The sequence below is a fragment of the Carettochelys insculpta genome, chromosome 2 (genome assembly GCF_033958435.1).
Source record: "Carettochelys insculpta isolate YL-2023 chromosome 2, ASM3395843v1, whole genome shotgun sequence".
Lineage (NCBI taxonomy): Eukaryota > Metazoa > Chordata > Testudines > Carettochelyidae > Carettochelys > Carettochelys insculpta.
Window position 1 is genome coordinate 4,783,336 of NC_134138.1, and position 24,999 is coordinate 4,808,334.

Below are 24,999 nucleotides of genomic sequence, written 5' to 3' on the forward strand. Positions count from 1 at the left end.
CCCCAGCTGATGGCCGCCATGGAGGACCCCGCTATTTCGATGTTGCGGGACGCGGATCGTCTACACGTCCCTACTTCGATGTTGAACGTCGAAGTAGGGCGCTATTCACATCCGCTTATGGGGTTAGCGGCTTCGACGTCTCGCCGCCTAACGTCGATTTCAACTTCGAAATAGCGCCCAACACGTGTAGACGTGACGGGCGCTATTTCGAAGTTACTGCCGCTACTTCGAAGTAGCGTGAACGTGTAGACGCAGCCGAGGAGATAGGAATAGCGCCCTACTTCGACGTTCAACGTCGAAGTAGGGACTTTGTAGACGATCCGCGTCCCGCAACGTCGAAATTGCTCGGTCCTCCATTGCGGCCATCAGCTGGGGGGTTGAGAGATGCTCTCTCTCCAGCCCCTGCGGGGCTCTATGGTCACCGTGGGCAGCAGCCGTTAGCCCAGGGCTTCTGGCTGCTTCTGCGGCAGCTGGGGATCTATGCTGCAGGCACAGGGTCTGCAACCAGTTGTCAGCTCTGTGTATCTTGTGTTGTTTAGTGCAACTGTGTCTGGGAGGGGCCCTTTAAGGGAGCGGCTGGCTGTTGAGTCCGCCCCGTGACCCTGTCTACAGCTGTTCCTGGCACCCTTATTTCGATGTGTGCTACTTTGGTGTGTAGACGTTCCCTCGCAGCGCCTATTTCGATGTGGTGCTGCCCAACGTCGAAGTTGAAAGTCAACGTTGCCAGCCCTGGAGGACGTGTAGACGTTATTCATCGAAATAGACTATTTCGATGTAGTGTGCACGTGTAGACGTAGCCAAAATGAACTTTCAGAGACTTTCAAGAATCAGCAAATAACATCGCTGGCTGCGTCGGAAGTTATGACTGATGCAAGTAAAGTTTTGCTTCAACAATTCTTCTCTCTAACCCTGTTCTTTCTTTTTTGTTAATAAATCTTTAGATATTAGACCTAAAGAATTGCTGAGCGTGTTGTTTTGGGTAAGATCCAAGTATATATTGACCAGGGGCAGGGGCTGGGGCTGGGGCTGGGCCCTTTGGGACCTGAAACAATCTGTGTGGAGTTTGGTAAAATAGGCTTAAGAGCCTCTCACCTTAATTTGGGGGTTGTTGGTCTGGGCTGGTAGAGCAGCTGGGAAGTCTGGGGGTTTGCTGATGTGGCTCTAGCTGCCCAGTGGGGCTGGCAGAGGTGCTGTGGTGGCTGGTTGGATTTGCCTTAGTGAGAAGGAAATCCCAGCCTGAGGCTGTAAGCAGCCTGGATTTTAAGCAAAGTTGCCCTGGATTGAGTTCACTAGCTGTGCCCAGAAACCCCATCCTATTACACCTGCCAACACACTCTGGTCCTTTCCCTTGCAGGGATTTGCTTTCCAAGCATGGGATGGTTGGTGGGAGCCTTTCTGGGCCAGTGGCAAACACCAGCTGCTTCTAAGAAAGGTCCCACTTGATCCTACTCAGGCACTTGGCTGCCAAAGTCTGGAAGTGAGAAATTCCCTCCTGACCCCCGCACTGGCAGAACATTGAGGGGCGGCAGCTCAGTAACCTTCATCACGCTGAGAAGCAAAAAGCCCGTAATCTACAGCCAGACCCAGTAGCCGAATGGAGGATTGCAGAGGTGTGGATTCAAGTCATACCTGTGTTGATTGTGTTGCATTTTCTGCTGGGAAAGGGAGCCACTCCTGGGAGCACAGCAGTGTCACTGCCACTCCCAAAGACGCTCTCGTTCCCTATGACTCCTCCTGTACTTACGAAACATGGATGACGTCTTTATGATTTGGACCCCTGGTGTAGAGACTCTAGGAGAATTCCACAGAGACTCTAACAATCTGCACCCCACCATCAACCTATGCCTTGACCACTCCACACAAGAGATACATGTCCTGGACACTACACTACAAATCAAGGATGGCCTGATTGGTACCACACTCTACCGGAAACCCACTGATCGCTAGACTTACCTACATGCTTCTAGCTTCCATCCTGCACACACAACACAATCCATCGTTTATAGTCATGCCCTGAGATACTATCGCATCTGCTCTGATCCTAGTGACAGAGACCGAAAACTACAAGATATCTACCATTGATCCGAAGAAGTGGGTCTGTCCCACGAAAGCTCAACACCGAATAAATCATTTTGGTAGTCTTTAAAGTGCTGCATTTTGGCTGCTTTGTTTTGTAAGATCTCTACCAAACATTCATAAACCTGAATTACCCACCAGATGAACTTAAAAAAAACCAAACAAAAAACAAATCAGCAGGGCTAGATGAATACCCAGAAACCAACTACCCCAAGATAGGCCCAAAAAAGCCAAGAACAGAACACAACTGGTCATCACCTACAGCCCCCAACTCAAACCACTGCAACGAATTATTAAAGACCTACAACCTATCCTTAATCATGATGCCACACTCCAGAAGGCCCTAGGTGACAGGCCTGTTCTCTCCTACAGAGAACCTCCCAACCTTATCAGGCTTCTCACCACCAATCATAGGCTGTACCGCCAAAATACTAATCCTGGAACTTTTCCTTGTAACAAGCCCTGTTGCCAGTTTTGCCCACATATCTATGCTGGAGATTTCATCCCTGGACCGAACCACAATAAGTACAGGATCATGGGCACATTCTCCTGTTCCTCAGCTATAATCGTATATGCCATCGGCTGTGTCTACACGTGCCCCAAACTTCGAAATGGCCATGCAAATGGCCATTTCGAAGTTTACTAATGAAGCGCTGAAATGCATATTCAGCGCTTCATTAGCATGCGGGCGGCAGCGGCGCTTCAAAATTGACGAGCCTTGCCGCCGCGCAGCGCGTCCAGACGGGGCTCCTTTTCGAAAGGGCCCCGCCTACTTCGAAGTCCCCATATTCCCATGAGCTCATGGGAATAAGGGGACTTCGAAGAAGGTGGCGTCCTTTCGAAAAAGAGCCCGGTCTGGACGCGCCGCGCGGTGGCAAGGCTCGTCAATTTCGAAGCGCCGCTGCCGCCCGCATGCTAATGAAGCGCTGAATACGCATTTCAGCGCTTCATTAGTAAACTTCGAAATGGCCATTTGCATGGCCATTTCGAAGTTTGGGGCACGTGTAGACACAGCCATCATGTGCCAACAATGCTCAGTAGGCATCCTTCGATCCCAAGGGATCATGGGTTTGCACCCCAGTTGGACTGATTCGAGCAGCGTCTTCTGTGGCTGTGCAATCCAATGCGGGAGTGGCAGTCCTTTCCGCACTGTGAGCAGCAGTAGGCAGATGTCGCTCTGGTGTCACGGGCAGGGATTTTCCTGAGGGCTCTCCTGTCTTCCGCTTCCTTCACCAAGGTAGTTTCATACATCGCAAGAGCTTCCTTCACTCCCTGTTTCCAGGCGTGCCTGTCTGAGGCGAGCGAATGCCAGGTGCTCACACTGATAGAGAGAGCGCTGAGGTCACGCTTGCACGTGTCCTTGTAGCACAATTTCGGTTGCCCTTTCGGCCTCTTTCCAGACGCCAGTTCGCCGAAGAGGAGGTCCTTCGGTATTCGGCCATCCGTCATGCGTGAGACATGGCCCAGCCAGCGCATACGCCTCTGTTTGAGAAGGGTGAACATGGAGACGGCGCCTGCCCTCTCAAGCACTGCGCTATTGGGGACCTTGTCCTGCCATGAGATACCGAGTATGCGCCTAAGGCAGCGCATGTGGAATGTGTTGAGCCTCTGACCCCCTCTACAATGCTCACACACCACGTATATAAGACAGACCACAAACACTCTTCGACAAAGAATGAACGACCATAGAGCAGACATTAAAATCTCCAAATACCCCAACCTGTCAGCCCGCACTTTACTGGAGCGGGCCATTCTGTTAAAGACCTGAGAACTTGTTTGCTACTGAAAAGGGACTTTAACGACCGTCTACAGAGGGACTGCTCAGAACTAACATTCATATTCAAATTCGACACATTAACATGTGGTTTGAAGAGGGACAGCAACTTCCTGCCCCATTATAAGGATTCTTTTACCTTTTAAGTGCTTACTTGTTTTATCTAACTCTTAACTCCCCCCCGGCCCCGCCACCCCTCTGCTCTTCTGACTTGCCAACCTTGATTATGATTTTTGGACCTCTGTGCTTTATATATTGTGTCTGTTCTGGTCTGGCTATGATCTGAAGGAGTGGCTCTGTCCCATGAAAGCTCATCACTGAATAAATTACTTTGCTAGTCTTTAAAGCGCTAGCGGACTGCTGTTTTGTTTTGCTAGAATACAGACTAACACGGCTCTCTCTCTCCCAAAGAAGCCGAGGTTAAGGGGCTTGCAAGCGGGCAAGCCGGAGGTGACGCGTGGGCTGCTTTACCGCCCAGCCTGCCGCTCAGAGTGTGCTCGAGAGCACCGATCCGAGTTTACGGGGCTCAGCAACTGCTGTCACAGTAACTGATTCCAAGCCAACTGTGGGGCGGAGGGAAGGGAATCCATACGTCCACACTCAATACCCCAAGAATCAGGGGCACCATGTGGGAAGAGTTTAGCTACACACCCCTGCCAAGCTCTGAATGCTCCATTACATTTTCCCTCATTTGCCCTCCCCTAAAATTAGACTCAGCCACAGCTTTGCCCTCCAGTCTCCAAACGTTTCCGAAGGAGCCCCCCCTGCAGGCCCCAGGGAGATGGCTGTGCCTATACGCAAATCGTCATCAATCCCAAATGCCTTCCCAACGTGTGTCAATGGGGTGAGGGTGTCCCAAGCACCCACAGAGTCCAAATAATGCTTCAATTGGAGTGCCGATGTTCTGGGAAGCAGCATCCCGCCCCCAGCCGTGCCGCTGTGCACCGCTGCCTGATGCAGCCTTCCGGCAGGGAGTCACAAATGACGGTGTTGAGTGGCTCCATTCAGCTCAATGGCCAGTAACTCTAAAACCTGGTGGTGGTCTAATGTCAACTAGCTTGCTGCAGACTGTTTAAACAGAGGTGCCCGTGTGTAGCACAGCCTGGCCTGGGATCTGTCCCCCTCCTACCCACCCCGGAGGTGTTTGCCGGAGAACCAGCTGCCCCAGCCGGTTGCTGACAGCTTTGCAAAGATCTTTGCAAAAGCTGAACAAACCTGAGCTGCTGCCCCTGTTCTCAAGCATTCTTGATCCAAAAGGCAAACCCCTTGGGCTCCCCGTTTAGCTGGTGGGCATTTGGACAATGTGAACAGGCAGGGCCCAGCTCTGCCTCCAGGCTAGAGGTGTGTGAGCCCAGTGGCTGTAGAGGGGGGTGGGTGGGGGTGGAAGTGGGGGGGTGGCTCTGGTTCCCAGCGAGGCAATGTTAGAAGGCTTTCCCTTCACCCCGCCCCCACCTCTCGTCACACAAGCGGAAATCAGGAGATCAGAAGCCCAAAGCAAGTTAGTTCCAAGCAAGTGCACCCCTAGCTCTGCAACCTGGCCAAATCTGCTCCCCAGGGCTCCTCTGCCAGCCTGACACCCCAGCACTTTCACGCTGTCTCGCTTCCCAGCTCAGACACTGCAGAACACCGCGCTGGCCCCATCCCTGACACTCCCTCTGATAAGGCCTCGCTAGACCTGCAGTGTGTGCCCTTAGCCACATCCCTTATAGTCACCCTCCACTTGGGCGGGTCCTGAGACAGGAGGCTTCATCCCACCTCCTTTGTATCCCATGGGGGAGGGGTCATGGGAGAGGGTGCGTTCTGGCCACGGCCAGGAGTTTCTTTAGCTTTTACTGTTGCTTTTGCTGCCCCCGCCCGCCCAGCCCTCTTGCCAGTCCTAACTGGGCCTAACTTGACTTCAGTTTGAGAGAGGGAGCCAGGCAGCCTTCCAGCGTATGCTCATGTATTACACTCCCACCATGCCCCATACTACGGCCCGTAACCCTGTAACTGCTCTTATCTGTTCCCATTAGACCAGCAAACCCAGCCAGCCAGGCAGACACAACAGGCAGCGTTCCTGTCCTTTGTTCACATGTAACTCTTCTGCCAGAAGGTGTCGGCAGCAAGCAGGGCATCTAGGGGCTCCTTTTCACTCATCTCACACAGAACTGGCTCCAGCCCACACCCAGTAGCCTGGGAAATGTGCACCCCCGGGCGCCTCGGAGAGGCGATGCTTCCCCACTCGCACGCACAGAGTCTGAGTGTAGAAAAGAAACTTTTAATGAAAGAGGCAGAGAAATCACATGGCAATAGCTTGGGAAAATCCCACACCCAGAGTTCGTAACCAACCCTCAAGTAACTGTCCCAGCTCAGATGGATTGAACAGTGTCCTTTGCCTCTCAGGCTCACAAGTCCAGTACTGTAAGGATCGAATCCACACACCCCAACATTCTCTGCACCCAACCTCAAATGCCCCACTTACAACTCTGTCCAGTCTGTGCAGGTCCTGACACATCACCCCGATGCACCCCTCATTGAGCCTGAGGCAAGGCCAGATATCCTCTCATTGGTCCAGTGTCCTGTGTGCCCCCCCACTGGCCGTTTGTCCCCTGTATTGTGGCTGGAGGCAAAACCAGCTCTCCATGGCTTGAGCCGCCGGTTCTACTGCTCAGCTCGTAGCAGTTTCAGCTTTGGGCCTAACTACAGCACCTACCAAGAAGGAGTCTCACAAAGGCTATGTCTACGCTAGCCCCTTCTTTCTGAAAGGGGTATGGTAATAAGCAAGGTCAGAACATGCTAATGAGGCACTACCATGAATATGAGGCACCTAATTAGCATAATGGCAGCTACAGCAGGCCGCCCATGCAGTGCAGATGGGACCCTTTGCAAAGCCCCTTATTGCTATTTGGTTTTAGGGGCTTTCGAACACTAGGGGGCTGTAGCCGCACTTGGCCAAAATTTTGAAATGGCCGTGCTAATGGCCAAATCGAAGAATACTAATGAGGTGCTGAAATGAATATTCAGCACCTCATTAGCATACTGCCACCTGCGCCACTTCAGAAGTGCCCCATTTTGCTTGCGTGTGGGTTGGCTACATGGGGGTCCTTTCCCAAAGGACCCTACACACTTCAAAATCCCCTTGTTCCTATCAACTGATAAGGGGATTTCCAGGTCTGCAAGGGTCTTTCAAAAAGGATCCCTATGGAACCAAGCCACAAAGTGCTCTGTCCAACAGCATCCTAATGAGGCACTGAATATTCATTTCAGCACCTCATTAGTATTCTTCTATTCAGTTATTAGCATAGCCATTCCAAAGTACAGCTGCAGTCCAGAGCTACGTCTACACGTGAAGCCTACATCGAAGTAGCTTATTTCCAGGGCTGGCAACGTTGACTTTCAACTTCGACGTTGGGCAGCACCACATCGAAATAGGCGCTGCGAGGGAACGTCTACACACCAAAGTAGCACACATCGAAATAAGGGTGCCAGGAACAGCTGTAGACAGGGTCACGGGGCGGACTCAACAGCAAGCCGCTCCCTTAAAGGGCCCCTCCCAGACACACTTGCACTAAACAACACAAGATCCACAGAGCCGACAGCTGGTTGCAGACCCTGTGCATGCAGCATGGATCCCCAGCTGCAGCAGCAGCAGCCAGAAGCCCTGGGCTCAGGGCTGCTGAACACGGTGACCATAGAGCCCCGCAGGGGCTGGAGAGAGAGCGTCTCTCAACCCCTCAGCTGATGGCCGCTATGGTGGACCCCGCTATTTCGATGTTGCGGGATGCGGATCGGCTACACGTGCCCTACTTCGATGTTCAACTTTGAAGTAGGGCGCTATTCCCATCCCCTCATGGGGTTAGCGGCTTCGACGTCTCGCCGCCTAACGTCGATGTTAACATCGAAATAGCGCCCAACACGTGTAGCCGTGACGGGCGCTATTTCGAAGTTAGTGCTGCTACTTCGAAGTAGCGTGCACGTGTAGACACGGCTTGCAAGTGTTCAGGAGGGTGGTTGGGTGACTTGCATTACTGAACCCTGTTTTTTTGTCAGGTGGTGGAGCTGGCCCATGGTCCCTGGGGGTGATGTCCCATAAATCTTGTCTTAGGTGCTGTGGTCACCCCTTGTATTTCAGGGCATGATTGCCAGGGTGCAGGAGAGGTGGGACCTGCTTGTCTCTGATACCCAGCCTTCCCAAGGCCAAGCCAGCTAGCTGCTTTGAAAACAGTTGCGCAAATCCAGCGGCCATTTGTGCTCTAGAGAACAGACTGGCCCTGCTGGTTGGTCTGGTGGGGAGAGAGCTGCGCAGGGCAGCTGTGTCCCTCACTGCCAGGACTCCCAAGTTTAGAGCAAGGTCTGCCTACCAGGACCAGCACCAGGGGTACGGGGAGAGGACAGGACAGGACAGGACAGGACATAGCTTAGCCTTAACCTCCTGCTGGGTGCTCAGAGAGTGCCATTGGCACTGGAGGAAAAGGCTTCTGCCTCTGCAGCTCCCCGTTGCACAGCCCAGACGGAGCTGCCCTCCACTGAGCACGTCACTCCGCCTCTCTTTGGGGCATGCCCCAGGCAAAGGATTAATTGAGCCCTGCCACTGGGTCCATGCTGTGGCAGCCAGTTTCAGCCACTTCACGCTGGATCCACGCCGCGTCCCAGGGAATTTGCAGCCCCTGGGTTGGCCTCACCCCTTCCTACCCTGGACAGCTCATGCAGAACAGAAGGCCCCCACGCTGCAGGGGGGTGCTGTGAGGAGGGGCAGGCAGGGCTCTGGCTGATAGGAGCCTGTGATGGGGTTCAGGGGTCCCCCTGCACTGCACCCCGTCCGCTGGCAGGAGTGACTCTCACTCAGCAGGTACAACAGGAGGTTTATTAGGCACCAGATGCCCAGTTTCTCACAGAAGCGTCAGTGCAGCAGTCAGAGACAGTCCTTCCAACCCGTCCTGGGGTGAGGAGCCCGAGGGGTGCCCCTCTGGGGTGTAGCTTTTGGCTGGCTGCCTTCCAGCTCCCTCTCACCCAGCCTCTAACTGCTGCCCCCGATTCCAAACCAGCTCAGCTCCACCCTCCTCTTTGTTCAGGGCTGAGGTGTTACCTGCCAGCCTAGGTTATAGCCCCAGGGTCATCCTCAGCCGCTGGGAGCTGCTCTGCTTGTCCCACACATCCAGCCTGAGTCTCACACATGCACTCCCCCCACTCCATCACAGAGCCCCACAGCAGGTAGGGGTGGGGAGCCACAGAAGGGGGGGATGGGAAGGGACCTCAGCTTGTCCCTGGCTGAGTCTCCCAGGGCCCTGTGCTGTGCCAGAGGGGGCTGTGGGCTGGCCCTCCCCCAGCCCTTCATAGAGCCAGGCGCAGCGGGAAGGACAGCATGTCACCGGCTCCCCGCAGGCTGAGCGCCATTGTGCCAGGGAAGGAGCTCATTGTCTGCGGGCAGGCAGGCTCATGCAGACAATGCGGCTCTGCTGAGCAGCCAAACAGGCGCTGGAGCTGGCGGGGGCCCAGGGCTCCCCGGCAGGAGATCCTCAGAGAAGGGCTCGGAAGAGCCGCCTTTGGAGAGCCTGGGCTGTGTGACTCGAAGGGCAAATGGGGGTAGGAGTTGGGGTTAGGGGCACTTAAGGGAGGAACGTGAGTTGGCTGGGGGGCCAACAGTGGGAGGAAGGGGTTGGTGAAGGGGAGTAAGGCAGGCCTGTGGCGGGGGGAGCTAGCTAGCTAGCTCAGTGGTTAGAGCATTGGCCTGCTAAACCCAGGGGTGTGAGCTCAGTCCTTGAGGGAGTCACTTAGGGACCAGGGCCAAGTTTTTTAAAAAAAGGGGGGAGGTGCTGGTTCAGGCTGAATGACATTCTGAGGTCCTTTACATCTCTTTGAGGTGTGTATCTCCATATAGCTTCGACAGGAGTAGGGATAGCTCAGTGGTTTGAGCATTGCCCTGCTAAAGCCAAAGTTGTGAGCTCAGTCCTTGAGGAGGCCATTTAGGGATCTGGGGCAAATAGATTTAGCTGGCTTATTGGTCTCTGGGTATCACTTTTAAAAAAAAAGCGGGGGGAGGGGTTAACTGAGTGGCCTGAGCAGTGGCCTGTTAAACTCCCTGAGTTGTGAGTTCAGGCCTTGAGAAGTTTGGGAGAAATAATGTGTGGGGAGGAAATCTGTCAGGGATGTTGCTTGGTGCTGTGTATCTCCCCAGATGAAAAAAATGTCAAGGGGGTGGGAGAGGTCAGTGGTTAGAGCATTGACCCACTAAACCCAGGGGTGTTGAGCTCAACCCCCTGAGAGGGCCATTTAGGGGGTCTCAGGCAAATAGATTTAAAAAAAAAAAAGTGGCAGGGATGGTGCTTGGCCCTGCCCAGAGGAAGGGGACTGGACTGGATGAATTCCCAGGGCTCCTTCCAGCTCTGTGAGATGTGTATCTCTGTATATAAATCACAGGGCCTGTCACTTGAGCTCCAGGGGGACCTCCCTCAGCTGCCTCTACCAGTACATCCATTATCTTCTCTGCCAAGCTGAGCCCAGCCCTGAGAGGGTGCCACTGCAATCCCCCCGTCTTCATCACTCAGCAAGGCCTGGGAAAGTGACAAGTTCAGGGCCCACCTCCACTCTTCTGGTTTTAGCCCTCAACACAGACCACAGAACTGGCTGTGCTCTAGCAAAGCATTTTAGCCAGAAGTTATTGTGGCTGCAGCTGAGGCCTCACACAGACTGGGCACATCACTGCCAGTCACAAAGCCTGGGCAGAGCAGGGGCTGAGATTCCTGCTCGGTGGGGGATGAGCATCTCAGGAAGAAGAGATGGAAAGCTACACTGAAAAGGGAAAGCCCCAGGTGCCTCTGAGATCAGACAGACCCCCACAGCTCTGCAGAAGCAGGGGACTCACTGCCCCATGAACTGAGCAGCTGAGCTGGGACCTGTGCTAGCCCAATGTTCCCACAGCCTGTACAGCAGGGCGGCTCTGCCAACAGTAATACCCAGGCATCAGCCAACGTAACAGTGTGTGTGTCTGGTACAACTTCCATCCAGGGACACCAGATACCTGGCAATCATTGGCTAACTCAGCCTCATGCTTTGCAGGAGATGTGGCAGTAGAGCCACCGACCGGCAACAAGAATCTCCCAGAGTCACAGAGTCAGCTGCATGTGCAGAACCCAGGAGTCCTGGCTCCCAGTCCCTCCTGTACTCTCTAGGAGGCCTTCCCCCCGAGATGTGAATAGAGCCTAGGAGGGTTTGCTCTCATCCCTTGTTGTGTTCTCTCTGTGCCTCACTGCCCCACCTACACTACAGGGACTCTCAGGTTGCCCCCCACCCCACCTGGGTAGTGGAGGCTTGTTAAGCACTAAGTTATCTGCTCAGAGCTCTGGCTGAGCAACAGGCGTAGCGGCTGAGCCTGGGGGCAGGCCAGAGTTGGGCAGAGCCCTTGGGCAGTCAGCCTATGCAGTGGTGGGCAAGGGAGTCACAGAAGCGCTCCCTGCCTGGGCCCTGCTGGGGCTGTCCCCTTCCCCACCCCTCTTCCTGGCACACATCCCAGTGCGAAAGGGCCAGCCCAGCGACACAGATGGAGGTGGAGACCTTCGCAAGGCTGTGCTCTGGCCCTGGGCTCCTGCCAGGTTCCCTGGGCTGCCTGTGCCCAGGAAATGGAGGGAGGTAAAGAGCAAGGGAGCTTTCACCCATGCACAAACCTGAGAGCGGGGAGGAGGGGCATGCTGAGCTATGGGTCTCAGCCCTCCCTTCAATCACTGTGAGCAGGCTACGCTGCAGCCTCACCAACACCTGGCTTCTGACATGCCCTGAGGAGGCTCCAGACGTAAGAATTAATCACCATAACACATAACAATAATTCGCCCGTACTCAGAGCCAGGTAAATGTGGCTGCCTTACACCAGCACCAATGCATAAGCCAGTAACGTAACAGTGCCACCTGGTCGTCAGTTTGGGTATCGCAGCAAGGGCATCCCCCGCGGAACATGCCACAGGCTCTCTGACACCGGTCATGGCGTCTCGCCACAGCTTCCAGTGCTGAACTGAGGAGGTTCCTCCGGCTCTGGGTTCAGGCCCAGAAAGATGATAGCACACCGGGAGGGAATTCAGGAAAGAGCAGGCAGAAGCTGCCATGTACCTTGAAGGAGCTAAGAGCCTCCTGGCTAGAGCACTGCACCCCTTTCATTGCAGCTGGCCAACACTGACCTAAACCTTGGACTAGTCCACAGGGAAGAAGGACATCCCGGCATAGTGCAGAGCCAAGCTGCCTTCTTCCAGCGGCTACAGCATGGTAAGAAATAAATATGGCAAGAACAACAAGAAGGCCTGTGGCCCCTTATAGACTAACATATCTTGCAGCATAAGCTTTCGTGGGCAAAGACCCACTTCATCAGATGCATGAGTAGGGGGGCGGTGTCAGAGGGGTATTTAAAGAGTGGAGTCCCAGGAAGAGGGAGGGCCGGAGCTGACAAGGTCTATTCAGCAAGGTGGAAATGGCCCAGTCCCAAAAGCAGTTATCAAAAGAGGAAAATCCAAGTCAGATCAGATGGGGGATGTGAACCTTTGTCAGAGTCTAACTTGTTTTGCCCTCTTTTGGTAAGTACTGTTGATACCGGGCCATTTCCGCCTGGCTGAATAGACCTCGTCAGCTCCGGCCCTCCCTCTTACTGGGACTCCACTCTCTAAATACCCCTCTGAAACCACCCCCCCGCAACTCATGCACCTGACAAAGTGGGTCTTTGCCCACAAAAGCTTATGCTCCAAAATCTCTGTTAGTCTATAAGGTGCCACAGGACTTCTTGTTGTTCTCGAATCTACAGACTAACATGGCTCCTCTCTGATATATGCCAAGAACGAATCATGCCAAACCAACCAAATTTCCTTCTTTGAGCGAGTGGCTGGGGAGAAGCTGGGGAGCAGCGCTATATCTAAAGAACACTTTTTACATTGTGATGCCAAAAAAGGCTATTCCTCCAAATCAGCTGCTGGTATGGCATTCTGACACACCAGAGCCGTGTCTACACGTGCACGCTACTTCGAAGTAGCGGCACTAACTTCGAAATAGTGCCCGTCACGGCTATACGCGCCGGGCGCTATTTCGAAGTTAACTTCGACGTTAGGCGGCGAGACGTCGAAGTCGCTAACCCCATGAGGGGATAGGAATAGCGCCCTACTTTGACGTTCAACGTCGAAGTAGGGACCGTGTAGTCGTTGCGCGTCCCGCAACTTCGAAATAGCGGGGTCCGCCATGGCGGCCATCAGCTGAGGGGTTGAGAGATGCTCTCTCTCCAGCCCCTGCGGGGCTCTATGGTCACCGTGGGCAGCAGCCCTTAGCCCAGGGCTTCTGGCTGCTGCTGCGGCAGCTGGGGATCCATGCTGCAGGCACAGGGTCTGCAACCAGTTGTCGGCTCTGTGGATTTTGTGTTGTTTAGTGCAACTGTGTCTGGGAGGGGCCCTTTAAGGGAGCGGCTTGCTGTTGAGTCCGCCCTGTGACCCTGTCTGCAGCTGTGCCTGGCACCCTTATTTCGATGTGTGCTACTTTGGCGTGTAGACGTTCCCTTGCAGCGCCTATTTCGATGTGGTGCCGCGCAACGTCGAAGTTGAACATCGACGTTGCCAGCCCTGGAGGACGTGTAGACGTTACTCATCGAAATAGCCTATTTCAATGTTGGCTTCATGTGTAGACGTAGCCCAGCATGCCCCACATTGCTGCCTTTCAGAATTAGCTACCAGTGTTCCTGGAGCTCATCCACGGAGGTGGGGATTCACTTGGTCCTAGGGGGAGCTAGTTCTGAGTCTGGGGCTTCACCTGTCAGATGACTCCCTGACAACCTCTCCTTGGTCCTGGAGACAATCCCTGGTCCCTGTGCAGTGCCCCACCTTCACACAGCCTCTACACACACATAAGGGGCAACCAGCTCTGACAAACACCTGCTTCTTGGTACAGCACCACCACCGTCCACACCCTCTCCCGACACTCAATACCACGAGCATCTACATGTACATTTGCACGCTGCCCAGAGGCACAGCAGCAACATACACACCCCACCTTTACACACACACACACACATCCTTTCACACAGCACCTCCACACACACACACCCCCTTGGCCCTACGCACCACACTGGCTCCAATGTTGCTATCTTGGCTCTGCACCCAGTGCTGTCAACACACCCACCTGCCCCCTGCCCTTCCCCGTTTCTTTTGTGACCCCACGACCACCCGCTGCAGGCATCTGCTAGCGGCACAGTCCCACTTGAGGCAGGAGAGACAAGGTATGGTGGGTACACACCACACAGCCCCCTCCCCCGCCAGCATAAGCAGTGTGTTGTTACTGTTGCTGTTACTGTGATTATTTATGTACTTTCCATTGTTCTACAAACTAACTACCATGAATACATGAGGGGTGCAATTTTATATTCTTGCCTCAGGTGCAGAATTAGCTAGTTAGGGTACTGAGATTGTCACAGAACCTACTACTGGAGAGAGCAAGAAGCATTTTTATTCTGGAGTAAAAATGAGTTTGTTCTGCTCTGAATACATCAGCACAGAGATCTCTCCTGAAATAGAGGTGCTGGTCAATTTCACAGCTGAATCAGTTGCTCATAACCTTCACAATTACTGACATTTACTATGCTTATGGTTATACTAGAGAGGTTTGTGACATAGTAGGGCATGCAACAAACTAAACATGGATCAAATGCATCAACGTTTCAAATCCATCACAGAATACACCACCTTGAAGAGCGAGTACAGACACATGTTCAAAATATTCTTTAACTCAACTATTTCTAACTATTCATAGCCCGAAATCAGCCACACATGCAACATTTGGTTCAGGTCTCCGAATGTTGCTTGTCATGTTATGAATTTCACATCTGTAACAATATTTTACAAGTATGATTTTATTAAATAATTGAACCAATAAATAATTGAAATTCAATGGATCGATTGCAAAATGCAAAGGAGAATAAATAGCACCTTACAGGATTAGAAGGAAACATGGGCCTGCAGTTGTACAAAAAGATGGGCAAGTTGAGGGAGGCAGCTCCAGAAAACAGACTCCTCTCCTTGCCAACCCCTTGGGGCAGAGATGCTGCATTTAAACCATGTTCCAGCTGGCTCCATCCTTCTGTCCCTGACCTTGCACAGCAGGGGATGGGGGGCTACCTGCCAGCCCACGCAGGCCAGGAAGCAGCACTGTAGCTGTTTCTCAGCATGAAGACTCCTGTGGGGTCAGCATTTCCCCTCACAGCCGCTCTGCAGAGCAACCATAGGAGCAGGAGGAACTGACCAAGCCTGTGCCAGGCTGGGACTCAGGCAGCTTTGACCAAGGAGGCTCGGCACCCTATTGCAAAAGGGTTACTAGGTAAAGGACTGACAAAGGGCCTTACTGCCGGGCCACCTCTGGGGAACTTTACTGGGAACATTCAGACAGGGTTACCCTACAGAAGAGAGAACATCCCTGAGGCGCAGCGTGTCTGTAACAGTACCCACTCGTTCCCACCGCAGTACCACCGGGCTCAGCAACCTTGGAGGCAGTGTTGAAAACTGACCTTCCATCCTCTCCAGCCTGAGTGCCGGTGATACTTTTAAAAGCCACTAGGGGTCCTTCTGACAACAGCTCCGTGAATAAACACGCGAGGAGGCAGGGCTCTCCCGCTCGGGGAGGGGGTTGGCCGTGTGAGACGGGCTTTTCCTACTCCCCAGGCGGCCTGGCTCTGTGCCAGCACCCGGCTGCCTGGGGGGAGGAAGGGCGGGGCTGAGCTCCCGCCTCACCTGCTGTTCTTGGCACGCGTGCCGGCTCCGCGGAGCCCTAGCACGTCACACGCGCTCCCGTTCGGGCTGCTGGCGCCTGGCCCTTGTACCGGGGCTGTGGCGCACTCCGGCATCCACCCACCGGCCAGAGGCGCAGGGCGCCGGCTCCCCCCCCCCCCACGGGATTGCACACCGCCGGGCCGGGCGGGAAAGCCCCGTCTCTGGAGGGGCGGGGGGCGTCACTTGTTCATCCCTCAGCACAGCAGCGCGCGCCCTTCCCGCCCAAATAACGGCCGCGCCCCTCCCAGGCAGGCGGGCGAGCGGAGCGCCGAGCGCTCGATGTGCTCCGGCGCCATTTTCCAGGAAGCGGGTGAGAGGCCGGAGGGCGGCGGCGCGGCAGGGCCGGGGGCGCGCGGAGCAGCGGTGCGGTGCGGTGCGGTGCGCTCGGCTTAGGGTGTGTGTGTTTGGCTGGGGGGTGGTGGGGAGCGCAGGGCCGGGGGGGTGTTTGTGGCTGGGGGGCGGTGGGGAGCGCAGGGCCGGGGGGGGTGTTTGTGACTGGGGGGCGGTGGGGGACGCAGGGCCAGGGGGGGTGTTTGTGACTGGGGGGCGGTGGAGAGCGCAGGGCCGGGGGGGGTGTTTGTGACTGGGGGGCGGTGGGGGGCGCAGGGCCAGGGGGGGTGTTTGTCACTAGGGGGCGGTGGAGAGCGCAGGGCCGGGGGGGGGATGTTTGTGACTGGGGGGCGGTGGGGAGCGCGGGGCCGGGGGGGGGTGTTTGTGACTGGGGGGCGGTGGGGAGCACAGGGCCGGGGGGGGGGTGTTTGTGACTGGGGGGCGGTGGGGAGCGCGGGGCCGGGGGGGTGTTTGTGACTGGGGGGCGGTGGGGGACGCAGGGCCAGGGGGGGTGTTTGTCACTAGGGGGCGGTGGAGAGCGCAGGGCCGGGGGGGGGGTGTTTGTGACTGGGGGGCGGTGGGGAGCGCGGGGCCGGGGGGGGGTGTTTGTGACTGGGGGGCGGTGATGAGCGCGGGGCCGGGGGGGGGTGTTTGTGACTGGGGGGCGGTGATGAGCGCGGGGCCGGGGGGGGGGGTGTTTGTGACTGGGGAGCGGTGGGGAGCGCGGGGCCGGGGGGGGGTGTTTGTGACTGGGGGCGTTGGGGAGCGCGGGGCCAGGGGGGTGTTTGTGACTAGGGGGCGGTGGGGAGCGTGGGGCCAGGGGGGTGTTTGTGACGGGGGGGCGGTGAGGAGCACGGGGCCGGGGGGGGGTGTTTGTGACTGGGGGGCGGTGAGGAGCACGGGGCCGGGGGGGGGTGTTTGTGACTGGGGGGCGGTGAGGAGCACGGGGCCGGGGGGGGGTGTTTGTGACTGGGGGGCGGTGAGGAGCACGGGGCTGGGGCGGGGTGTTTGTGACTGGGGAGCGGTGGGGAGCGCGGGGCCGGGGGGATGTTTGTGACTGGGGGGCAGTGGGGAGCGCGGGGCCGGGGGGGGGCATTTGCGGCTGGGGGGCGGTGGGGAGCGCAGGGCGGGGGGGTGTTTGCGACTGGGGGGCAGTGGGGAGCGCGGGGCCGGGGGGGGGCGTTTGCGGCTGGAGGGCGGTGGGGAGCGCAGGGCGGGGGGGTGTTTGCGACTGGGGGGCGGGGGGGGAGCGCAGGGCCAGGGGGGTGTTTGTGACTAGGGGGCGGTGGGGAGCGCGGGGCCGGGGGGTGGTGTTTGCGGCTGGGGGGCGGTGGGGAGCGCGGGGCCGGGGGGGGGCGTTTGCAGCTGAGGGGAGGTGGGGAGCGCGGGGTCGGGGGGGGGCGTTTGCGGCTGGGGAGCGGTGGGGAGCGCGGGGCCGGGGGGTGTTTGTCACTAGGGGGTGGTGGGGAGCGCAGGGCCGAGGGGTGTTTGTCACTAGGGGGTGGTGGGGAGCGCAGGGCCGGCGGGGGGGCGTTTGCGGCTGGGGGGCGGTGGGGAGCGCGGGGCCAGGGGGGGGCGTTTGCGGCTGGGGTGGTGGGGAGCGCAGGGCCGGGGGGTGTTTGTCACTAGGGGGTGGTGGGGAGCGCAGGGCCAGGGGGGGTTGTGTGTGTGTGTGTGTGTGTTTGGCTGGGGGGCGGTGGGGAGCGCAGGGCCGGGGGGGTGTTTGTGACTAGGGGGCTGTGGGGAGCGCAGGGCTGGGGGGTGTTTGTGGCTGGGGGGCGGTGGGGAGTGCGGGGCCGGGGGGGTTGTGTGTGTGTGTGTGTGTGTTTGGCTGGGGGGCGGTGGGGAGCGCAGGGCCGGGGGGGTGTTTGTGACTAGGGGGCGGTGGGGAGTGCAGGGCTGGGGGGTGTTTGTCACTAGGGGGCGGTGGGGAGCGCAGGGCCGGGGGGGTTGTTTGTGTGTGTGTGTGTTTGGCTGGGGGGCGGTGGGGAGCACAGGGCCGGGGGGTGTTTGTGACTAGGGGGCGGTGGGGAGCGCAGGGCTGGGGGGTGTTTGTCACTAGGGGGCGGTGGGGAGTGTGGGGCCCCGGGCTGTTTGGGTCCGGGGATCGCGTCGGGTGCAGGGGCCGGGCCACCAGGCCACACTAACGCCCCTCTCCCTCTCTCGCAGAGGTCCCCCTGGCAGCAGTGCCCCAGCCCACCACAATGTTCCACGGGATCCCTGCTGCACCTGGCCCAGGAGGTGAGTCCCGCTGGCCCTGCCGCCGTGGGGAGCAAGGGGCCCCACAGCACCACCCCATGGCCTGGGCTGAGACACAGACTGGCCCGGTCGACACCTGACAGAGCCCTGCTTGCTGGCCATGAGCAGGGCTGTGACCCAGGCCCACCCCGCCCCTGGCCAGAGACCCAGTGACACCGTGGGCTCCAGCTCCCCTCAGGGGACTGCCCGCCCTCAAAGTCCCCAGGGGTCAGGCTAGCGGGGCTGGGGGCAGCAGAGTGGTGGGACACTGGGCTCATGGGAGGGTGGGTATCACGGCCACAGAGGCAGGTTACGAAGCAATGGCTCAGTCTGCATCAACAGGGGTTAGGATAGCACAGCAGTTCCCAAATTGGGTTGGGACCTCATTTTAATGAGTTTCCCTGGGTTGGCTTAGATTTGCTGAGATCGAGGCCAGACAAAGGGCTTCAGCCCTGTGCAGTGGGGCTCAGATTCCAGGCCCCTCCTGGGGCTGCAGCCTGGGTCCTCAGCCTCTCCTTTCTTCGGGCAATGGGGCTGGTCTTTTGTTCCCCTTACTCGCACCCCTGGTGGCAGGGCCTGGGTTTTGGCTGAGGCATGTGTCTGTGCATTACTTTTTCTTGGCAGAAGTGGATTGTACAGCAATGAAGTTTGAGACCCCCTGAGATAAAGAACAGCTTTCCCACACTGAGGGTAGTTAAGCTGTGGAGCAGGTGCCCCAGGGAGGTTGTGGATCCCCATCAGTGGAAGTTGTTAAGAATAGGCTGGACAGATGCCTGGAAGGGATGGGCTCTGTTTACTTGGCCCTGCTCCAGTGCAGGGGCTGGACTCAACTTCTCAAGGACCCTTCCAGCTCAGAATCTGATTCTCCCTTGTGAACTGTGCTGGGTTCTCTGGCCTGGAGCAAGGGGCGGTGATCAGCAGGAGGGGCGGGATGGAAGAGCGGAGCAGGCTGTAGAGGTCCTGGGTGCTAGCAGTATCCCTGTAGCTAGTAGGCTAAGGAGCTGTGGACGTGGTCCTTCCTAACACCGGGTTACCAGGAAGGTTTTGCATTGTGGGCGTCACTGGTAGGCCCCTAGCTATAAGTGCTAGGTCTGTTCATGGATTTCCTCTTTTTCAGCCCCAGGGAATAAGCCAGAACTGTACGAGGTGAGTAACGCTGGTCACGTTCCCCTCCTCGTCCTGTCTCTGGCACAGGAGGCAGAATGACCTTCCAGCGTACGTCGGGTTTGGCTCTGCAAACGGTTTCACAGCCCTCAGTGCTGGAGCATTCAGGGGACCCCAGCTCTTGAGGTGATTCCCAGCTCCTTACCTCCATCTCAGTGTGGGTTTCTCTGGTCCCTGTCTCCTCTACCCTGTGGTGAGGATGCAGGAGGTCCGTATCTGTCATCTCCGTCCCCACCTGCTTCCAGCCTGTCCATTTGTGCAGCTGACCACACACTGTGCGGGTACCTGACAGGCTGTGTATCTGCTCTCCTTGCAGGAGGTGAAGCTGTATAAAAATGCACGGGAGCGAGAAAAGTGAGTCCATCCCCAGCCGAATGGGTTCCCATGTGGTACACAGTTCTGTGGGGCTTGGGAGTGCTGGGACTTCAAGCTGTTGTCTGCAGTGAGGTCCTTGCTCGGGAGATGCTGGGGCTGATGGTGCAGGGAGCTCTGCGTTCTGATGCTCTGTCCCCGCGCCAAGCTAGGAAGGACCCAAGAGCCCTTCTGCTCCGCCTCTGCCATTGGCCAGGGCAGCCTGCGGCTGAGAAAGATGCAATAGGCGGAAGGGTCTTCTCCAGAAAAAGGGAGTGCTCCTGCTGGGCTGTGGAGCATGAGAGCCCCTGTGCTGTTCCCAGGGACGCGGGCGCGTGTATAACGGTGGGGGTCACAGGCTATGCGCCTTCACGGGCTTCTGCGCTTGGGTTTCAGGTACGATAACATGGCTGAGCTGTTTGCGGTGGTGAAGACGATGCAGGCTCTGGAGAAAGCCTATATCAAGGACTGTGTCTCTCCCAACGAGTGAGTCCCCAGCTGGGTTTTGTTTCCAGCCTGGTCTCTCCCAGGGGAGCCAAGCGGATGCAGCAGCAGGAGCATCTCCTGCAGGATGCGTCGTTACCGAGTGGAGCAGAGTGACCTCCTCTCCCCAGGGCACTGCGGACACACTGGGGAGGGGGCTCAGAAGCATCAAAACAGCCCCTTAGTCCCCCCTCAGGCCCTGCCCACTTCCCCTGGGGGCCAGGCAACATTGCTCCATGCAGAGGGTCTCCAGTCAGAGACCCTGGGGAGCCTCCCCTGCCATGGGGGCTGTTAGAGTGTTCTCCTTTCCCTGGGGACCTGCTTGTACATCCTCGACCTCCGTGTTCCCCTCCTGCTTGGCATGAGCCACTCCAGCTGTTCTTACTCCATGCACTGCCCCAGGTACACCGCAGCCTGCTCCCGGCTCCTGGTCCAGTACAAAGCTGCCTTCAAACAGGTACAGGGATCTGAAATTGGCTCCATCGATGAATTTTGCCGCAAGTTCCGGGTGAGTTCAGCCTCCAGCAGTACAGCTTTTGGGGACTCTGGGACAGGAATATCGGGGGGCTCCTAGAACAGTGGGGGCGGGGTGGGGGCTGTGTTGCTGCTGAGTTCTACATGTAGGCCGCATCGACACTAGTCCCCTCCTTTTGGGGCGAGTTGGGAATATGCTAATGAGGCACCACCGTGAATATGCAGTGCCTCATTAGCATAATAGTGGCCCCACACAATTGGAAAGCACAGCTTTTGAATTGTGCGCTACCTCTCTAGACGGGGGCTTTTTGAAAGGACGCTCCTCCGCCCCCGGACTTTGAAAAACCCTTCTTCCTAAAACCAAATAGGAAGAAGGGGCTTTCGAAGTCCGGGGGGTCCTTTCGAAAGGCCCCTGTCTACATGGGCGGTGCGCGATTTGAAAGCAACAGTTTCAAATCATATGCAGCCACCATTATGCTAATGAGGCTGTGAGGGGGTTCGGGGTCTCCATCCTCTGCACCCCATCCGCAGGCAGGAGAACAGCAGGTTTATTAGGCAACAGGGCACAGCGTCGTACAGAGGAGTCAGTGCAGCCGGCAGAGAGAGCCAGTCGAAGCCATGCTGGGGAGAGGAGGCCCCGAGGGGCCCCCGGAGCCGGGGTCTTGCCCCCTCCTTTGTCTCTCTCTCTCCCAGCCCCGACTAACTGTTTCCAACATCCAGTTCCAGTTCAAACCCCTCAGGCTGCACCTCCTCCTTTGTCTGCAGCCCAGGGGTGTCACCTGGTCGCCAGGTTACCCTCAGCAGGAGCCCCACGTGTACACACAGGTATCTCCCACTGCATCACAGAGGCACTGCATATTCATGGCAGCGCCTCCTTAGCATCTTCCCAACTCGCTCATTACCATGTCCCTTCTGAAAGGAAGGGGCTTGTGTAGACATAGCCCTACTGTGCCTGACTGACTTAGATGCTGGGGGGAGAGACTGCATAGATTTGTTTATTCCAAGCCTGGAGGAACCAGTGTGGTCACCCAGGCTGTTCCCCTGTGTCCCTCTGGCCAGAGCCCTGCCCCCAGCTCACTCCCAGAGCAGACCTGTCCCATGAGAAATACAGCCCGCCTAGATTTAAAAACTGTCGGTGCTGGAGAACCCACCAAAGGTGAATTACACTCTCACAGTCACCTGGCTTAGAGAGGGGGCCCCTGGGCTTGGGGGGGTGAGTGTGCGCGCGCACGCGCACACACACTCTCTCTCTCTTTCTCTCCCTCCCTCCCCTGGACCAAAGGCACTTCCACCTTGTCGTAATCATATTACCTTCGTATAAATCCCGTGTACTTCCACGTCACACCTGCAGCAGTATTCAAGGTCACCACATCTCTAAAAAGATGTATTGGAATTGGGAAAGGTACAGAAAAGGGCAGAAAACCGATTAGGGGTATGGAATGGCTGGGGTATGGTGTGGGGAGAGTAGTAAGAGTGGGATTTCTCAGCTTGGAAAAGAGGCGGCTTATGTCCAGAACATCCCAACTGGTTGGACAAAGTCGATAAGGAAGTGGTGTTCTGTCTTCCTTCTCCTAATGCAAGAACTAGGGGTCACCCCATGAAACAAACAGGTAGTGGGGTTAAAACAGACAGAAGGACGGATTTCTTCACACAACGCAGGGCCAGCTGTGGGACTCCCTGCCACAGGGCAATGTGAAGGCTGAGACTATAACAAGGCTCAAAAAGCTACTGGATACGTTCATGGAGAACAGGGCCACAAATGGCTGTTCAGCAAGGTGGACAGGGTGGTGCCTCTAGCCCCGTTTGTCAGAAGCTGGGACTGGGTGACAGGAGAAGGATCACCTTTTGGTGACGTGTTCTGGTCATGCCCTCTGGGGCACCCAGCACTGGTCACTGTCTGCGACCAGGCTGGGTGGCCCTATGTTCAGACCGTCTGGCCACGTTCTGTACTGTGCTCCCTTCCCCCAGCTTAGCACATGGAGCGGAACCCGGCTTTCCCTGGGAAATGCTCTTTGTTGGGGGTTATATGGTGCTTGTTACCCTGCCCTGAGCTTGCCCAGCCTCATTGTAACCCTCCTTCTGCTGCAGCTCGACTGCCCGCTGGCCATGGAGAGGATCAAGGAGGATCGGCCAATCACCATCAAGGACGACAAGGGCAACCTGAACCGCTGCATTGCTGACATCGTCTCTGTACGTTCCCGGGGCAAGGGGCTGTGCGCACTGTAATCCCGGCATCCTGTGCTTCTGGGACTTTGGCAGCTGGCCTGGCCTGTGCAGCTGCATGGCTGGTCCCCAGGGGACTGTCAAGGGCCCGCTGTCCTGGCTTGCCCCCACCCTCCCAAGAGGGCTGGAGTGAGGTGCCCTGCTGCTAGCTTCCAGGCCATTGCTGAGGCACCTCTTTTCTCTTCCAGCTTTTCATCACAGTGATGGACAAGCTGCGCCTGGAGATCCGAGCCATGGATGAGGTGAGAATCATTTACAGAGGGACAGAGGATAAGACAGGGAGTATCTTACAGCCTTGGTATAAATCCAGGGTACACCCCCAGCTTGAATACTGCGTGCAGATGTGGTCGCCTCATCTCAAAAAAAAAAAAAACACCCTTGGCTGTGGAAAAGTTTCAGAAAAGGGTAACAAAAACAATGGATTTGGACCGGGTCCATCTGAAGAGAGATTAAAAAGTCTGTGACTTTTCAGTTTAGAAAACAATAGATGAAGGGTGCGGGGACGACTAAGAGGTCAACAAAATCATGACTGGTGTGGAGGAAAAATAAGGAAAAGGTATTTACTTGTTCCCACCACACGAGATCTAGGGGTTACCCAGTGAAATTAGCAACAGGGTTAAGAACAAACAGGATGTATTTCTCATGCAGTGCACAGTTCACTTCTGGAGCTCCTGGCCAGAGGATGGCGTGAAGACCAGGACTTTATCAATAGAGTTCCAAAAAGAGCTAGATCCATTCAGGGAGGTGAGGTCCATCGGTGGCTGTTAGCCAGGATGGGCAGGAATGATGGCGCTAGCCTCCGTTTGTCAGAAGTTGGAACTAGATGACAGGAGATGGACCACTCAATGCTCAGCTGTTCTGTTCGCTTCCCTTGGGGCACGTGGCATTGGCCACTGTCCGAAGACAGGGCACTGGGCAAGATGGATTTTGGTCTGACCCGGTGTGGCTGGTCTTCGGAGAGAGAGGGGGACAAGCTAGGGGTGCATGGAGGCTTCACTGCTGGCAGCAGCGCCTGAAGCGGGGTGGGGCTTTCCCAGCCGGGCCCCAGGCAGGAAAAGCAGAAGCTCCATGCTTTTGTGCATCCAGATCCAGCCAGACCTGCGGGAGCTGATGGAGACGATGAACCGCATGAGCCACCTACCTCTTGACTTCGAGGGGAGACAGAAAGTGAACCAGTGGTGAGTAGGGTGCTCTGGGGCCCCTGCCCTCTGCAGGAGCAAGCCCGGGTCCTGACCCAGCTCTCCAGGACAGGGCCTGGACCTGCCTTGCCCCATGGCGCTCCTGCCAGTCTGAGGGCATGGGGGAGCGCAGAGTGCCTTCGGGCCCAGCTCCATCAGTCTGCTCCCTCTGCAGTGGGAGGTGCTTGTCCCCAGCCCTGCTCGCCATGTCTGATCAGGGGCCTGGTTGCGGGGTGGGACCGTGGCCAGAGGAGCTACCAGCTTCCTCCTAGGCCAGCACTCAGGGCGACAAGTCATGGCTCCTGCTAGGTCCCTCCAGTACTAGTGCAGGTGCAAAGTGCAGCCCAGCAAAGGGCCTTCTTCCTGCTCTGGGGGCCAGGCCTGTGCCTTGACTCTCCCCGGCAGGCTGCAGACGCTGAGCGGCATGTCTGCCTCTGACGAGCTGGACGATTCCCAAGTGCGCCAGATGCTGTTTGATTTGGAATCCGCCTACAATGCCTTCAACCGGTTCCTGCACTCCTGAGGCTGGGCCCTGCGCCCTGCCTGGTCCTGAGGAGCGCCCTCCCACTGTAGCAGTCCAGCAGGCTCCAGGCCCTTTCCCCTAGGCTGCTGTTGGGGGCAGGAGGCTGGGAGTGGTGCACTGCAGCCGTTCCCGCAGCAGGGTTAGGGCTGAGTCAAGGTGAACTGTGCTGCTGCAGGGCACATTCACACTGGGCCAGCTCCAGCCAGCCTGTCTCCTCTCCTCCCTCCCCGTGAGTCCTGCAAGCAGGGCGGGAGACTTGTACACCTGCGGTAATAAACCCCCATGCTGGCTAGCCTGCGGTGCTGTGGCTCTTGCTGGGTGGGAGAAGCAGGCACAGCCACTGCACCTGTACTCAGGGCCTGGACCAGCCCATCAGCTCAGATTTTCTGGGTGCCACAGCAGCTGGCTAAGGCAGGGCGCTCCACCCTT

At 56.9% G+C, this 24,999-nt stretch overlaps 1 protein-coding gene and 1 long non-coding RNA gene across 2 annotated transcripts; both read left to right on the plus strand.

The window, feature by feature from the left end:
- Positions 1 to 15,931: 15,931 nt before the first annotated feature.
- LOC142009060 (uncharacterized) lies at positions 15,932 to 19,574 on the plus strand. Its single transcript, XR_012644315.1, has 3 exons — positions 15,932 to 16,000; positions 18,106 to 18,177; positions 19,292 to 19,574. It is a non-coding gene; the product is annotated as an uncharacterized LOC142009060 (long non-coding RNA).
- A 521-nt stretch (positions 19,575 to 20,095) lies between these two features.
- Positions 20,096 to 24,862, plus strand: LOC142009520 (vacuolar protein sorting-associated protein 28 homolog). Its single transcript, XM_074987721.1, has 6 exons — positions 20,096 to 20,175; positions 20,575 to 20,680; positions 22,735 to 22,836; positions 23,058 to 23,111; positions 23,956 to 24,047; positions 24,453 to 24,862. The coding sequence occupies exons 1-6, from the start codon at positions 20,096 to 20,098 to the stop codon at positions 24,568 to 24,570; spliced, it is 552 nt and encodes a 183-aa protein (XP_074843822.1). The 3' UTR covers positions 24,571 to 24,862.
- Positions 24,863 to 24,999: the final 137 nt, after the last annotated feature.